The sequence below is a fragment of the Typha angustifolia genome, chromosome 11 (assembly GCF_048772165.1).
Source record: "Typha angustifolia cultivar Huaian chromosome 11, ASM4877216v1, whole genome shotgun sequence".
NCBI lineage: Eukaryota > Viridiplantae > Streptophyta > Magnoliopsida > Poales > Typhaceae > Typha > Typha angustifolia.
Window position 1 is genome coordinate 16,140,064 of NC_133249.1, and position 18,155 is coordinate 16,158,218.

Sequence of the window (18,155 nt, forward strand, 5' to 3'; positions counted from 1 at the left end):
TTATTAATTCCGTATTGGTTCTTGAGCATGTAAATGAGGTAACTACTTTGCAATAAAGTGCATTAGATAGGCAATCACCCTATGCCTGCTAGAGAATTCCACTATGATAACAACATAATTCCATACACAAATAGAAGCGCTATGGTTACATAACAGAGGAAAAAAAAATAGTGAAAACTGAAGATACAAAAGAAAATTGGTAACGATACAATAAATTTAGGTAAAGGACATCATGGACCACTGCTGTAGAAATAATTCAAAGCTTCAGCAATCCAGGCTCCTAAACTGAGAAGTGAGGCAGCGGCTTGCTTCTTGTATCAGCATCAACCCCTTCCCAAGTGTATGGTATAGGAGATTTAAATTGCAAGAAAGTGAACCAAAATCTAATCAATTAAGTACAAATATTGTACAGTCAAGGTGGCCTCTCAATCTTATTGCAGTGGCTCACCATGCATTTCTTTGCCGGTAAGTTGGTCAGCGGCCATCTCACACAAGTAATACCGGGGAGCCGCTGGCAGTTTTGACAAGAGCCAGCACATATGAGCCACACATACCTCATGAGCGGCGTATTTGCCTTGCTCCTGTAATTGTGGTCATGGCTTGCCCTGACAGCTTTACATCACATGTTAGCCAGGGCTCTACATCAAACTCCATTCTTCTGTGCAAGTCAGTCTCAAAACCGGGCATATCATGTAGGGGTTGCACCATGAACGGATGAGCTCGAATCTGGTGTGTACAATGTTGTGGGACCAAATGGCCTAGAAGCTTGCTGCTTTTCATCTATGAGACCTAGTAAATTTAGAGTCTGTCTGCACTCACAGCCATCAGTACAAAAACTAGCATCAGCACAAAGGAACGGGAAAACAACGAAAAAGCATTGATCCAATACTACCAGGAACTCAACATGGCCATGACTAGAAGCCTCAGAAAAATAAAGATTGATTCAGATAAAATTGACATAAAATATGATGGACCATGAGAAATGGTTACAATAGCTGCAATGAAATAAAGTCATATAATTTTGCACATTAAACTAATTAGAGAAAATAAAGGTGATTGGATAGGGTTTTACTTTCTTTTTTCTTTGCCTTTCACTTTAAACATGTAAATCCATGGGTCTGTCTCTAAACACACAAAAAATTGAAATAAAATGTTGGCTTCATATCCTCAAGCTGAGATATGCAGAATACCAACAAAACCTCTGTTACCAACCTTCAGTCTATTTAATGATATTATCTTCCTAAAAAGACTATCTTAGGCAAATTTCTCCATGAAAGTAACTACTAAGATATCTTTTCTTATATCAAGGTCAGAGCACATGAAATATTGAAGAACTAAATGATAAAACTGTGTAAGAAATGCAACTGCACATCCAAGGCAATAACTATGTTTCTTTCCATCTTTATTTACCACTTTTTCAAAATATACTAAAAAAAAGCTCTGTCCTTTCCTTCTAGAGGGGGGCTGTCTGAGGTCCGAGTTTGGAATTTCCATAATTTACAGGTGCAAGAATGATTAGGAATTCTCCATGTATTTTCCTTATTTGATATGACTTGATATTAAACTTTAATTAGGAATAAACTAATTTCAATAACCTGAACTACAAGTCTAAAAGGCAAGTTTGGTTCTACAAATTAACAATGAACAAATGACTACAAGAGCGTGACAATGCACCTTGGCAATGAGCTCCTCGTGTTCTGCTGATTAACATGAGCAGCAAGAGGAACACGTAAACCAGAATATCTGTTCAAAGCATTTTCAAGCTGTGGTGGAGGTAACTGCAAGTATCAAACTGGTGTTAATAAACTAGTAATCTAGATATACATGACTTGGTAATAAACAGTGTAATACCTGCAATAGAGCATGAAATGAGTGTGGCTGTGTCTGGTATGCACATTTTAGAAATCCTACCCACAACTTGGGCATTTTCCACACCTGGATTAAGAAGAAAACAAAGACGTGAACCTATAGAAAATCTAAAGTTTCTTGCTAAGTTACAAAATTAATATTAATAATGGCTGAAGCCATTAAAGTAGTGAGCTTCCAACTTTATATAAAAGACCACAAAGAATGAACTTATGTTCTAGAAATAATGTGGGCTACTGCTCATCAAAATATTTATAATTGTCTTCCATTAACGGAGCATCTTTTAACATCTGTCTTTGATGTCTATGCGAGATATCACAGAAATCAAAGATAATTCGTAACACAATTTATATGACCATGTCCTTGACTCAGGGAAGCAGAAACCCTCACAAATGGACTATACCTGCTTACTCACAAGTTTGGAGAGTATTCCCATAACAAAATCAACCTGCACAAAATAAGACATGAAATAATTAATTAAATAAATAGCATATCATCCCCATAAATGTCTGCTTGCACCAACACAATCTCTCCCTTAATATAAAGTGTAACAACATAGATTATGAATCATGACCATGAAATCCTCAAAATTCAAAAAGATAAAAAATTTGACTCAAGCCAATAGCAGAAAATTAATAGTAGGCAATTAAGTTGTCCCCAATGCATCAAGAAATGCTAGACATATTTAAGTGGAAAGGGCAGAACATTATCAGCTTGTTCACAAGGTTACCACATAGACTATCATGAACATAGTTTGTATAGTAAAGTATACAGTCAACAAGTAGACCTCCAATGAGGAAGCTAATAATAATATATCTATCGGCCTTTCTACCAGCAATTTTCAAAATATATATATATATATCTAGACATTCTTGAGGGAACCCAAGCTGGTCCTGCAACTACAACTACAAGTAACAAGATGGACAATTGCAATTAGAAACGCAGTAATTGCATTAGCAATGCAATACTAGCAATAATGTATTTTCTTATAATAGATAAGCAAACTCCCCAGAAAAAGACTTGGAAAAATTCCACTAATACCCTGCTTTTTAACAATCTTACAGTTCATAACTATCTTTTTCACTATTTACTTATCAAGCCTGTGTTTTTTAGTTATTTTTCCCCAAAGATTCTATGTTAGATCAAAAACCTAACAACACATTAGCGCCGGATAGAATGGCCTCAATCCCATGTTATTAATAGCGCAATGCAGGTAGAATGATCGACCAAACATTCGATCTTCAAACTTCTAAAACCTAGAAGCAGCCTGAAATATTATTTGTAGATGGAAGAATAAACACACAGCAAATTTTTCTCCCAATCAATTTCTAATTCCAATCTAAATTATAACAAAGTGAAATAAGCCAATATTTCTTGACGATGTCCACGATATACTAAAATACTTAAAGATGTGAACAATCGTGAAAACAAAGTGAAATAAACCTTTTGAACCAATGTTATACATATCTAGATTAAATAACAACTCAAAAGGTTTGTTGTGGAAGCAATGGAAAACCGAAGGTACCAGAGTTGGGAACGCATCAATGGCTTGAATAACTGTTCTCATAAAAAGCAGAGGAAGAGGGACTTTCTCAACCTGCAAGACCCAGAATAAACAATTAAATGGTTTTCTTAAGCTGAAATATTAGGTAGATTCTCACATTACATACCAGATGGTTCAAGGATTTTGCAAGAACTTGTTCGGTGAAAACTGTACGTTGCTCAAAACAAGCTGTACATGCATCTGTTATCTGCATATTTGTCCATCGCCAATTAGCAACACTTGATTCTAAGTACACATGTACACACACAGGACACAACCATTTATACACAGACATGTGCACACAAAGACATGCAGTTTGAATGCTTATGCATTTGCTTGCATGACACTCGGGTGTCTGTTTACATGCACACCTGCATGTTTCTGCTGTGTAATGTGCTTCTCTATGGAAGTAAATGTGACTGTTGGAAAGATGGGTATATAGAACGAATAGGTAAAATCGTGATCTTCAAAATGTGATATACCTTTTTAAGCGCAACACCATCTTTCTCAGGATTAATATCATGGATCGCAACCAACACTTCAGCAGGGGTTAATGCTGGACCGCTATGAGCTGAACCCTGCCAAAAGATAACCTAGTTCAGACTGATAGAACCATACATACATTTATAGCCAGACAAAATCAACCATACATGCAAATTTAGTCACATTTTCTCTACTTGCAAAAAATTTAGATATGAAACTCATTCTAGTCCTGTTTAGATTTAAATATCTATGCTGCGACCTCATACCTAGTGCTTCTCTAAAGAGAAAATAAGAAAATTTCAATGCTATATCACATTACCTGCAAGATCCGAGCAAGTGCTGCCTGGAACTTCTCCAAGGGAAGATCAACTAGGCGTGCGAATATAGGCAATACCTGAGGATGCAACAAAGAATCAAGTGAAAAACCTAATCAGCATAGAAATAAAAAAGAAATAGAGAAGCAGAAAAATAGCAAATAGAGGCCAGAAGCTGAGCTAATCAAGCAACATTGCAGGAGAAAGCTCAGTTGAATTTCCACAATGTAAATGATCATTAGGATCTTTTCTCAGGAAAAACGATAAATCTTCAGGATCTAAGAAACCAGAACAGTAGATAAATGCATAAGTGGATGAGCAGTGGATGCTCTTATAAAGGAGAAATTGCCTTGAGAAGAAAACAATAATATCAGAAAGTCTAGGTGCAAGTCTCTGTTCTGGTTATCTAGTTCCGTAGGAAAAAGAACAAGAAGAAACCAGTGCTTTTCATCCAGATAGTATAGTACTCTTAATAACTGATACTTATCTAAATAATAATATTCATATCTTGTTTGAAGAAACGACAGGTATATGATGAAGCAGAAAGTGTTGTATATCCATATCTGGTTTGAAGAAACAACAGGAATATGATAAATCAGAAAATGCTGTGTAGACTATAGAGAGAAAATACCTCATCTTTTGAAAGTGAGGATAGCATTGGGATGAGAATAGCGGCATCCTGGAAGAAGAAACATAATCACAATTATATTGAACCATGAAAGTTCAAGAATCTAATTCAGGACATCTCCTGACAGAATAGAATACTACATACAACAATCATTTGATCAAGTACTTTGATAAGATGAGGTCAAGACCAGACGAACCTTTAGCTTAGTCTCGTATAAATGCTTAACAGCAGCAATTAGGTCAGTCGAGGGAGTTGATTCTTCAGTCAATATTTGCAGTATCTTTGGGATAAGAGAAAATACACAAGATGGTATGAGCAAGTTGTAGCATGTGCGGCAGAAGGACAAAAGAAAGTTCATACAGAAAGTACCAGGATTATGAGATTTTCACATCCTTCAGGGGGATTAGAAATTATTTTCAGTAGTTCTGAATATGATGAGCCCAGATTTCTCACGAGAATTGGGATATGCCGATGAACAGACTGCACAATATTATAAGGTTATACATGAAGATTCTATGTATGCTGTATGCATGTACATATTCAATACTTCTAGAGTCACCTGCTTGACAGCCTTAGGAGCCCGTCCATAAATATCAAATACAAGTCGAAGAAGACTCGGTTTCTGCAAAATATAAAGACCAACGTTGAAACCTAAAGCAAGAAACTGAAATTTAAACAAGCTCTATAAAACAGCAACAATATAGGAAAGTAGAAAGCACACACCTTTGTGCAAAGAGCAAAGAACAGCGAAGCTTGACGCTGGGCTTGAGAAAGAGAGACAACTGAAAGTTTGGGTGAAACAAGGGAAGATTTCATAGACTCACTTTCAGAAGCTCCAGGCTCAGAATTTTGGGAACTACTAATTGTAGTTTCTTGACTACCTGTCTGAAGAATAAATATAGGTAAACACTCTTTATAGGTACTATTGGGGGGGAGAAAGACAGAGAGCCCCCAAAAATGGAGAAACTATTTGTAACAAAACTATCCAAAAGGATATTTATAACCTTTTAGAAAAGGCTAACCAAATATTGAATGACTTAGCAAGCCCTTTCTCTTCCAATAGACCAATAAACCAGTAATCTTCTCATTTAAATAGTAAAAATTAACAATTCCTCTTTGTCACAGTAATTTGAAAATCTAGGAAAGCAGCTCCTAAGCAATCAATAGTGACTAGTGAATATCAATATCTAGTGCAGGATAATGTTCAGATATATGCTAATGCGAAGTTGGAAGGACAAACAGAGCAGACAGAAATTGATAACATATGTGAAATCACAATTAGGTACATATAAGTATCAAATTACTTCTGGTTGTTGTTCTCTGAAGTACGCCTCTCTGTTGTCTGCCTCCAAATGTTGCTGATCAACAACTGACAAGAGCATACTTGTTGCGAACTGCTCAATTTTTTCTGATGCATAGCTGAGAACATAAAGTTTGTTTGCCACCTGAACATCAAGTGACGGGACAGAAAAACATAATTAGAATGCGAAAGAAAAAAACAGAACAAAGCAGATACTGGAGCATTTCCTAACAAAATGATGAGTCATACAAAATTGCTTCGAAATGATAGGACAAAGTGAAAGAATCCAAGTAGGCTTACCAGTCGGATAGCTTTTGCCCTAACTTCATCTTGAGAATGAACAGCGCACTGCAAACAAAACTAATTGTAAGTCCCAAACAAAAGGAAAAACATTCACATGAAATAAACACAATCATTTTATCCATAATAAAACTATTACATTCATGTCTGGAATAAGACATTGTACTTGGTTGACTTTGGAGTTTGGACGGTTTCACAGAACAGTCCTTGAATATATAACATCACTTGCAAGTTAAAACCAGCTATTAGTTGGGGACTTCATATCAAATGAACAACCCTACTAGAAGCAGTGAGTTTATGGTCACTTTAGAAAATGAGCCACAAGAAGTTAACAAAAGAAATTGCCATTTTAACTTTTCGTCATCAAAAATGGAAACCTAAGATGATACCTCTTATATACTTCGAAATCAGAAGATTTTAGATCTTCTTTGCAAGGCTAAATACTTCATACCTTTAAAGCAATGTCCAAGCAAGCTGGTCGTATAAGAGGGCGCCCCAAAATTAGGCTCCACACAGCTCCAAGCCCTTGAGTGACACGATCCCCCTCAGAAGTTTCTTTTACATGGTGATCACTATATGAACCACAAAGCTTCTCTAGCAATCTCAACACAGAGTCAGGCAAAAAAGGAGCTTCACCAAGAAGTTTGCTGAATGACTTATCTGAAGCAGGTAAGGAATCAATCAAGGCCTTTGCCTGCAAAAAGACACATGTATATTTTCACACAACACCAGGTACACATATACAATTGGAATAGGCAAATGGAGCTAAGAAAATACTTACAAGTGATAGAAGAAACTTTTCATAACGACTAGCAAGAAAAAGAGAAGTCTTTTCAGGTAAATCAGACGATATGACGGTCTGCAGGTGATAGAGGACGTGCATTGCTATTTCATGCCCCTGAATAAGAAAGAGAGAAAAAAAAAGTGATTGAAGCCACATTATTACTGCCTTCTAAGTTCTAACATGAAGAGTAAATACTAATCTGAATTTTGTGCCATATAATGGTACAGTAGTTAGTTTATGTAAACAACACATAACATAATATGCATACATAATTAAATTTTCATATACACAATGGTTTCTATAATATATACAAATGTATAGAGCAACAAGCCACTACTTGAGCCCTACTAAACATAACATTTTTACTAAATTAAGTGCTATCATGTTTTCTCTTATACCTTCCCTTTCACCGCAATAGTTACATGGAAAAAGCAATAGAAGTGCAAAAAGAACAAAGACAACCAACAGACTGAATATCCAATAAAGGTACCTCATGATGATGGTAATCCAAAACTATATGCCTTTGCAATAACTCAAGTATGTCATCAACAACATCATCCTGCCAAAATGGAAAGAATAAATGAGTCAAGTTTTAAATCATAAGATGGTAAAATTATACAGGAATCACAATTAAATAGCCAAAAAAATCCCAAGAAAGTGAGCAACAAATACAATAACCTTCAAATGATATTTCCCAATCAATATCCCAACTTATGGGAGCAATAAATAGATCAAAAAAATCTATCCAAAAAATTATAGGTAATATTTTCGTAAATAATAGTTGAGAACCAAAATTACAGCGAAACTCATTTGAGGAACTTAAGTTAACCAAATTATCAACAGTGGATAAATAGTGGTTTGCACTTAATTCCATTTCTTCTCATGTGACTAAAGTTAGTTAAGTTTGATATGTCATTTAGCGCGTATTTTTTTTAAATGATATCTATGCATACTAACCAAAGACTTGAAAATCACATTAACCTAAAAATTCATAATTTTAAAAAAGAATTTGCAATTTGGAATTAATCAAGACCAATCTCTGTGATAACTAAGTAACGAGTTGACACCTGGAAATATGATCATAAAAAAGTTTCACTTCGCAGAAACTAATCAACAATATCGAAGTTCTGTGATTAACAACCAAACATGCATATATGTGAGGGAACAGACACTGACACAAATAGAAGATGCAAAAAATATCAGTTCATGATTTATTGTGATGTGTCACAGAAAGGAAAGAAATTATCAATTGGCAGAAAGCAACACAAAGCTTTCAAAACGTTAAGGAGTATATGTTAAACACAGTAGATATTACCACCTGAGCAACCAAACGTGCAAGTAAAGGAAGGCATGCATTGACATGATTCCTTTTGTAATCATCAATAATCCGCATAATTGCTAATTTGTGCAATGACATTCTCTCCTCCGCAGTTAAGGTTACATGAAGTGGAAGTATGGGCATATCATGGCAAAGATCTTCAGTGATCAATGTTGTGGTAGCAGGCGGAGAATAGTGATCAGAATCTAGAATGTTAGCATCAACTCCTTCATCTGCAGTGATGTCCAATGATGTGAATGCAACCTGTGCTTTGTCACCATACAGTCTGGGTGAAAGTCCAATGTTGGACGGTGAATGAATATCTGAACATTGCTCTGATTTGGTAGGCTCTTCCCGGATATCTAAACTTTCTTTCAAAATTAGTGGGCTAATTGCAGGAACAGCTGAACTCTCAGAGACTTGCATGTCAACTTTAGAACTAATTGATAGAGAAGCATTCTCAACCTCTATGGTTTCAGAAAAAATAATAGATTTATTTGACGAATGATCCAGCGCAGATTGCTTGTCAGCATTGTCCTCCATGTTCAAGGATACAGAATTAAGAGCAGAAGATGCCACCATCCGGCGTGGATCAAGGCGACGAGGATCCTAAATTGAAAGATATTAGTGACGTAAAACATTATAACCCAAATGTAAAACATCTGATGTACCAATACATAGATATACATACGTATAAGTAAACATATGTATATGTCAAATATATGAGTGAGTTAACCTAGAGCATACCCTTCTTGGATCGCGTTTAACGTCAGAAGGAAGACTAGGGAGGATAGGCAAATCAGACGTCACCACACTGAGACCACTGGTATCTGCAGCAGTTGATGCAAATTGGGAGGGCAAACCTGAAACTGGTGCAGAAGCATTGGGCATCATTTCTGATGATACACCAGGAGAAGACTGGAAATTAGTTGTATTTCCATGCTCAGTTGATAAGGGGCCGGAGCCCTTAGGTAGATGCTTCATAGTTTCTATTACAATATCAGCTAACAGATCTGCATGAATATTTGAGATGAGAAGCTCAAGAGATTCAGCTCCTCTTTTTCCTTCTGCCAATAAAGCACCTATCATGGTTATCATTTTTTCAGCAGGAGTCAAATCATTATTCATGAGAGATGCATTAGATGAGTTATTATCCACGAAACAATCATCAACATCATCAACATCATCCTGTAAATCAGAAGTATGAGCAGCCTGAGTTGATATGGCAGCTGCATCAAATCGTGTTCTTTTAGTAGGAAAGTCGTCAATTATAGCACTATCACTTGATTTTACTGCAGGCCTCTTTCTACTCAGATCTCCAGATGCAGTAATTTCACTGGACATTATATCATCCTGTTTCGTGAAACAATGACGATGATACTGTGTAAGTTTTCACAAATCAATATCGAGTTGCTGACTGCTCATGGATGATAAAAGCTTGAACTAACACAGGAAATTACCTTGACAACCCGAATATCACGGGTAACACGATCCATATTTCTTGACATTTTCTCCACCTGTCTAATAATCTGCTCAGTCCCTTCACCAGGATTTAGTGTTCGTATAGCCCTCAGCAGGTTGTCTCTGGACTGTACATAACATATTACAAGAGTTACATGAGTTAATAAAATTCACCAAGCTTAATAAAAAATACTTGTCTCAGAGGGTGACGGAGAAAATTAGTTCAAAGCACACATGCACAGGAACAGAAAGGCCTGATAATGAGGCTTATAACAAGTAACATAGACAGACCTTCCAGCAAAATGTCAAAGTAGTTCTAAACATCATATCATTTACACTATCCTCATAAACAAAGAAAATTCACACAGATATGGAGCGGGATATAATACCTCTTAACTGAGATGCACTATAGGCAGATACAACAAGATAATGATATATTCATATACAAGAATATTTAAACAGGCCATAGACCATTTCTGAAAGTGAAACCAAATAAGTGGTTTCAGTTAAAACAATACTGTATATTTCGACTATAGTATTTGGCATGTGGATCCTTTAAAACGCTGATAATAATAACTGAAAAGCATGGTACTCAAGGACTTCACGCAACAAGGATATTCAAAGCAGAAATTGTACTTTGGATCAGATGCACAAACAAGTATTCTAATTGACTCTGCATTCCATCAATGCATTTTCTAATTTGCAGTTGTTCTTGTGTCTTTGTTATCAAAAATCAATAGCATCTTAGCAAGGATATGAAAGACGAGAGATCATGGAATTCTCCTCATACATGCCACTGTCCTTTAGGTCAGTGTCTTTGAGAATTGAGACAAAAGACCAGTTACTGGCTTCTGGTATTAACATTTGTGGTAAATATTCCTGTCTGAATCTCATGAATACTAATATATTCATCTAGATTCTAGACCATTCTTCTAGAAGAAAGAAAATTTCTACACCACAATAAAAACAAGACCAAAGAGAGGAGGAAAATGACTAAGGACAAAGTCTAACAACCTTTCATGGATTAAATGAGCTTACCTCAACCATTGATGGATGAATGCACCTTAGGAATCCTAAAAAAGCTGTTCTCAATGAATACCGGATGCTTGCCAAATGAATACCCTTTACGTTCTCCATATATGGATCAAAACTAAGCAGTGCAGCCAATATGCGATCATAGAAAAGGGGCCGGTTCTTTGCAATGGCCGCAAGACTGGCAACAGAGAAAGCAATAATAGTCAACAACTGAAAACTTCTGGATTAGGTTAATCTAGTTATCTACATTAAAAAATGCAAATAGATATACAAACACTAAGGCCAGTTTCCTGCAAATATCAGGTAAAAAGCATGCAGTAGAGAACATAGGACTCAAAGCAACCATAGGACATCGAAAGATTTGTAATAGAATTCTACTTTATAGCATTAGCAAATATGGAGCAAAAACCATGTTGCTTTGCAAACAAGATCTACTTTGCTTTAACCATGTGCGGTAAACAAGCGCATTGCAAGCAACAGGAGTTTTGTTCTTTTTTTTTTCCACTGGTAATTATAGAGGAGAATTATCTTGCAAATTATTCAGGATACAGCTGCTGAACTAAATCTTGCGATCAGAGCATCCTTCAATTAATTGCCTTGCATCAACCACAAAGGCACAAACCAGGGAAGTCAATTAAAAGAAGGTTTTTTCAATCTTCAAGGAATTTAGAGAGATCACGGTAGCAATTAAAAAGTCAACAGATGTTTTTCATATTCTTACACTTATTGTGAGAAGTGCTGGGAACTTACCGTGCTGTATAAAACATGCCCTAATATAGAGATAAAATTGCTTAAATGCTTGTCTGAAACCGGAATATCACTATCCAAACATTACAGAAAAAGGCTGGTAATTAATGTGATAATAATGTTCCCAAGTCTCACCTTTTAATAACTGCAACAACAAGAGCGCCACGAAATGTACTAGCTGATTGCAAGATATCCAGCAGAAGACCAACAATTCTACTTGCTTCAGTTGCCATGATATCCGGATTAAGATTAGGATGACCGTGGACTAATCGCGAAACATCAAAGCTACGGTTATTTCCTGTTTGTGGAATGACAACATGAGATACATATTAGCTCTGTTCATGGTTGAGAGAATCTTATTATATACACCAATTAATTACAATTCCTGAAAGGGATGAATGACTACCTTCTGCACAAGGTACTTCATAATCATGAGGCGTAAAAAGTAGAACACAAGTTTCCATAAATTTTACAGCCAGCAACTTTGTTCCAATAGGACCAGGCTACACGAAATCCCACAGAAAGGATAGTGTCAGTAAGAATCAGAACAACAAATTAAGATATTTCAGAATTTTGTTGACAAAGTAAATATTATGAGTTTGAATTCCAAATCTACAAAGCAATGTCACACATTTCAGAAAATTAGATACGAAAATAAAGCTTTGTATAGTATCACTTTCATTAATGATCAAACAGTGAAAATCAAATGCAAGGAAAGATAAAGGAGAGAGCAAGAAATAGTCCTAATATTACTTCAGTAGAAAAAAGGTCGCAACAAAGCTTCTGTCTGTGTAATATTGCAAGTTCTAGTCATCAAATATGAGAGTAGAAGGTAGATACATATCAAGTAATGAATAAGCTACTAGCATCACTATAATGAAGACAAGAAATACAGCTAACTGGACAACTGTATATTATAATTGAAATTATAACAATAAGAATTCCGGTCATAAGCGTAACTTGATGATAATTAACTATTTTGGGCTGGGAAAGACAGCACACCTCCAGTACAATACCACAAACTGCATCTTTGAACTGCACCATCCAAGACCAGATTTCTTCAAGCCAACCATCAACTTTACCAGATCTATTAAGCTAGATTCAATAGAAAAGGAAGAGATTACCATTCATGCAAGGAAAAAAGATAGCAGATAACTAGAAATTTAACATTATAAAGAAAAAGTAACAAACAATAGCATCAAAACAACAATACATGAAAAGGGTTAAGAAATACAAACAAAAGGGTCTAAGGTGGAAGTCAATTGACAATAAAGAGAAAAAATGTTGATGCTTATTATTTTGAACAAGAAGCGTGCCTGGGAGAGATTTGAATGAAGGAAATTTATCAGTTTGGTCAACTCCAAATAATTTGAACAGTGTTACTGGTGGTGATTGAAGCACATTAAAAAGGGAAAACAAACCAATTTACTGATTGGTATTCAAAGGATATTGTAAAATAACTAGATATGGCAGTTATCACAGTATGTACCTACTACTAAGATTTCACACTGTCACAAATATATAACTTAAAAAAAGAAGGCACATTTAATACCATATGAAAAATTCAGGATTTATAACACAAAGATCTTTAATTGGTTGGATCAGAAAAACTAAATAAGGCTCACTAGTCTCACAAAATGTACCAGATGTCAATAGTAATAACAGAAGAATCTAATGACTAACTAGCAGGATTTAGCAATATGAATCCTTTTCCACCATTCAACCCTATTTTGCACAATGTACAATATCACTTAACAGCCAGCTTTATCTTCTTTTCTTGCCTCTGTCCAAGCTTTATTTGTTCATGTACAAACTACAAAATCTCAAAGTGAGGCTTCAGATATGCAACTTTAGCCCCATTTACTAGAGAAGTTCTCTTTAACTTGAACTATGCCATTTGGATGGATAGTTGCAAGATTACGAACACACCATTATAAGCCTATATATAAAAATTAAATATCTTGCAAGTCCACCTTCTAAGCTTAGATCGTCTGAAATAGTTTCAAAAGAGAGATAATGATGATTACCATGAATGTGCTTACTTCAAAGAGTAATTGGTTTGCAAATTAATGGCCTATTTGTAGACACCACTTCTAACCTTTGACTCGCATACAAAGATTAATCTTTTCAATTTCTATGTCATCGCCTCTATAACTGAACTAAAGCTAACTGTGATCCCTGGTTTGCAAAACTACACCCTAAGCATACTCTCCTAATTTAAATGGAGGAAAAGGATTCATGTGCCATACAGGTCTCCTCTCAAGGCCTTCGTAGATATACATAGATACACAGGCACTCCTTTCTTTTCTATCTACTCATCACATTAGCCTTAAAAATCTGTACTATAAGCTTTCCAAATAGGATGAAAACAACTTACAGATCTCATTTCTACTCTAGAAACACTTGATTAATATGCATCAATAAGTTAATCATGAAGCATCAAACAAAGGTCAATTCCAGATAAAACTATTATCTCTTATCTCTGATGCATTCTCTTCTTAACTGGTTAAACCTGTAAGTTTTTAAATCCATCCATAGCTATTGAAGTGCTCCTCCTCCATGAATTGGGAGTCTCCTTTGGTCCTTATAATCATTCAATTAGACTAGTCAAAAACATCATATATTTACATCTGAAACATCTACCTTTACAATAGAACAACAGTAAATCTATAGTTTCTCCTACTAAATCCTTCATCCTCAATTAACCAATAATCTCTTTTACTGCTCTCTCAGTTATGGTACAGTATTTCTTTACCCTTTATAGTCCCTTATGTAAGGATCTAACCCCCATAATTTAAATCTAACTTTAAGTTCTAAAAGAATCAAGAAAAAATTGCAGTTTTGGCATCATTTACTATTTGCGTATCAGCATACAATAAACCCTATTAGTATTACTCAAATCATACAGAAATATATAAGTTATTATATTTATGCCTTGCATTAACTAACTAGAAATGTTCATGAGATTTTTGTTAACATGTATCCAGACACCTTGCTGGCCTCTGCAGTGTGCACAGGTTGTAATGTATGAATTTGTAACTTGTTGATACATCAGAATTAAAGCTATGAAATAGCTTAACTATGTCAAAACTACTTTTCCTCCTATGCTCCTGGAACCTAGTATTGCTCACATTTGCCTAGTTTTCCTAACTCGAAACTAACAGTAACTTCAAGCTTGATACTAACCACAAAGAAGTTCTACTCTGGTATCTGGAGATTTACATGAACTTCAAAACATACCAAGGATACTGACTTACTGAGGGCCAATCAAGTGAAGGAACATCTTCTAAGTACTTAATATCACTATTACTAAGGAAAAAATGTACTTGTGAATTTGTAACCTTGAATTGTGCAGTGGTTATATATATATATATATCGTTGCAAATGCTTATTTATTATCAGGTTCTCTGTTATTAGTAAGTTTTTTACAATCTTATAGTTGTCACAGTACCCTTACATGACAAGGGACAGAGGGTGGCACTGAAAATTACCAGGTTGTCTTAGAAAGTTACTAACTGATTTATTAAGTATCTTAAAGGGCTATCCAAGAATATTTTGATGCTATTGGAGCAGCTTTACAATTTATCAAAATATGCAAAGTTCTAAAAATAGATATCCACACAAAGGATTCTAGCATGAGACATTCAGAACTCATATGTTTACATGCTAAAGGATTTAACACTATATTAAGGATCTTTCTATCGCTGAATCTTTTAAAACTAATAGCATAGTAAGACCAAAGTTTGGACATTTCATTTCACGGTTGTAGTGAACTTAAAGCAATATCTCAATGATAAATAACCAAATGAAAACTTAGTTCATCTACAAGCTTGTGCTTATGTCAAGTTGTAATGGATCTGTCAAATTCAAATGCCCCCCTGAACATTCATATTGCAACCTCATTAGCTTCTTCAACAGATATTTTCTGAAAGCATCCTAACAAGCTACAGTTTCACATAATCCACACATATTGGGGAAAAACAAATGGTATCAAAGAAACTCTTCAAAAAAAAAATCCACAGCAACACCAGAAATGCAATATTTACATAAATGGGGGAATATATTTATCTCTAATAAGTATCTGTTTTCTTTTTACAAAAAGCACCTGGAGTGCCATCTCTTGCAAGACAGCGCCAAACAAAATTGTCCCACTAGCAACTGACTGTCTAACAACAGCAGGATCATCATGTTTTAAAAAAGAGAGCAAATTTGGCATCAATACAACCAACTTTTCTGTTATTTTTATTTTCAGACCATGCTCCTTCAACAACCTGCCAGCAGCAAACAAGGTATTAACAACTTTGTATGCAAGACAAATAGGTTGTTACGGTGAATTAGTATTAGCTTGCAGTAGAAAAAATGAACAAGGTTAAGTTTGCAAGCCTACTAGAAAATGTTAAGCAGAAAATAAGTATTACACAAGTTGACTGTAGACAGATGAAAATACTGAGACGGAAGAATGAAATCATTAGAAGAATTAGAGCAGGGAACTAATTCATCTGAAAGGAAGTTATCTAAAAATCGCTTGAGATGGTTTGACCCAAGGTCAAAACCAATGTGAGGAAAGAAAGCATAATAACACTTAATTTTAACACTCAAACTTATAGGGGGCTGAAAATCATTGGGAAATTGGGTTATTGCTGTCGATAATGTTGTTCTCGGTGTACCATAAGTATTACATCTATAGGCCACAAGCCTAATGATAGAAATTTTTTTTCCTTTACAAAAGAAAAGCAAAACCCAATTTTGCCATAAGCAGACTCAGAATAACATGGAGGAAATACCATCTTTCCTTTAAAATAGCTCCAATCTCATGTGATCAGAAAATCCACCGATTCTCGCTTAACAACCAAAGCCCAATATTTTGCCACATAAAAAATGTGAAACAAATCAACAACCACCCAGTGCAAAGTCGAACTCCATTAGCAGTAAAAATTATCAAAATAGCAACAAAAAACAAGTTCGAGAAGAAAAAAGAAGGGATTTTTTTTTTTTAGCATAATCAAGATCCCCACCAAAACTTTAGCACAATTTCCCTTAAATATCATCTAATCCAGTAGTGAGTTTCTTAATTGAGCACCTCCAACGAACCAAAATTGACAAAAATTACATCGTTTACGCGCTTTCTTTCCCGCAAACCCAGAAGAGGTGGAAGAGAAAAACAAAAGGAGCAGACGTCATACTCGAGAGCAAGGAAAGAGTCGCCGCGAGGAATCCCATCGACGCGCTCCGGCGGCCGAGCGCTGACCTCCTCGGAGGCATCAAACCTACCTCCAGCCGCCGGTCTCCGGCCGCCTTCTTCGATCTCCATCGCGAGAGCAAAACCCTAACGCCGGCAATCCCACGCAGGCCAAATAGAAGGGGGAGGCCTCCTGGGGTTTTAGGAATTGGCGAACCCTAGGGTTAGGGTTAGGGTTAGGGTTGGGGTTATTAGGGTCAGGGTTTGGAGAAGAGAAGCCGAGAAGCGCACGCGCATGGCGGTATCGAAGGGGAGGAGGGAGGAGGGATGAGCGAAGGCAAGCGCCTAAGGCGAAGAGCGAAAACGAAGAAGAGGGGAATCCGGCGTCGTATCTGAAATATTTTGCGGTATTATAAGCGAAAGATTTGATGGAGTTTTTTATTTTAATTTTAAATCGGGTCATTTGCATAAAGAAACCCAAAATTATATCCGGTTATGCAAAATCAACCACTTGTTTGTTTCACATTGCAATATTGCATAAGTAACCAAATCCTCTTTTATTATCTGCAAAATCCTTAGATATTAATAATAAACCAGTGACATATAATTACATTTGTTAGTCATGTAAAATGAAACTAAATACCAAGAAAAACTAATAATAATAAATACCAACAGCATTGTGGATATTTTAATAACCAAACACTAAACATTTTTAATATAAGAATAACTCTCATCTAAAACATATATTATAAATAAAAACATCACTACTAGTCACGTATGCTTGGCTACAAATCTCTAATAGAATTTGTCAGAAGATCTTGAAGCTTGATGATCCTTATGCAAACGGCTTTATTGAAATGTGATAGTAGTATCTAAAGAGATGCTTAACTAAGACATGTTATTGAGATATTATTTTAAAAAAAACAAACCATAGGCGAGAGCTTTCGTAATTTAATTTAATATATAATAATTAAAATTTTATTATTTTTTATTGTCAATGCATATTTTATTAATAATATAGTTCGCTTCATCTTTATAAATCCAAAAAATTAAATACAACTAAATTGCAAAAGTTAAATAAAAACCTCTTTAAATTGAATTGGTTGTAGACAAATTTTTATAGAAAATATAATTGCAAAATGAAGAAATAAATTGTAAAGTTTTTAATTTAAAATAATAAATTTTAGTGTGTACTGC

At 35.4% G+C, this 18,155-nt stretch overlaps 1 protein-coding gene across 2 annotated transcripts; it reads right to left on the bottom strand.

The window, feature by feature from the left end:
- Positions 1-62: 62 nt before the first annotated feature.
- LOC140770774 (uncharacterized) lies at positions 63-17,358 on the bottom strand. 2 transcript variants are annotated; one of them, XM_073112042.1, is made up of 27 exons: positions 16,963-17,358; positions 15,885-16,050; positions 12,782-12,874; positions 12,186-12,282; positions 11,915-12,077; positions 11,036-11,210; positions 9,997-10,125; positions 9,284-9,889; positions 8,537-9,145; positions 7,709-7,777; positions 7,216-7,332; positions 6,886-7,128; positions 6,435-6,482; positions 6,139-6,279; positions 5,558-5,719; positions 5,394-5,456; positions 5,204-5,314; positions 5,031-5,114; positions 4,838-4,885; positions 4,212-4,286; positions 3,892-3,987; positions 3,537-3,617; positions 3,392-3,463; positions 2,270-2,314; positions 1,852-1,935; positions 1,675-1,778; positions 63-809 (listed from the first exon to the last, which is right to left on the bottom strand). In XM_073112042.1, the coding sequence occupies exons 1-27, from the start codon at positions 17,088-17,090 to the stop codon at positions 689-691; spliced, it is 3,930 nt and encodes a 1,309-aa protein (XP_072968143.1). In that variant the 5' UTR covers positions 17,091-17,358; the 3' UTR covers positions 63-688. The 2 variants fall into 2 exon arrangements, with proteins under 2 accessions (XP_072968143.1, XP_072968142.1); XM_073112041.1 differs by having other exon boundaries at positions 8,534-9,145.
- Positions 17,359-18,155: the final 797 nt, after the last annotated feature.

What these genes read in the sequence shown, in the direction of transcription:
- LOC140770774 (XM_073112041.1), bottom strand. Translation starts at nt 17,090, where the DNA reads ATGGAGATCGAAGAAGGCGGCCGGAGACCGGCGGCTGGAGGTAGGTTT. An exon ending in GACTCTTTCCTTGCTCTCGA is followed by an intron (nt 16,051 to 16,962) that starts GTATGACGTCTG and finishes TGCTGCTGGCAG; the next exon opens with GTTGTTGAAGGAGCATGGTC. An exon ending in CCTCACTTTCAAAAGATGAG is followed by an intron (nt 4,287 to 4,837) that starts GTATTTTCTCTC and finishes TTGCATCCTCAG; the next exon opens with GTATTGCCTATATTCGCACG.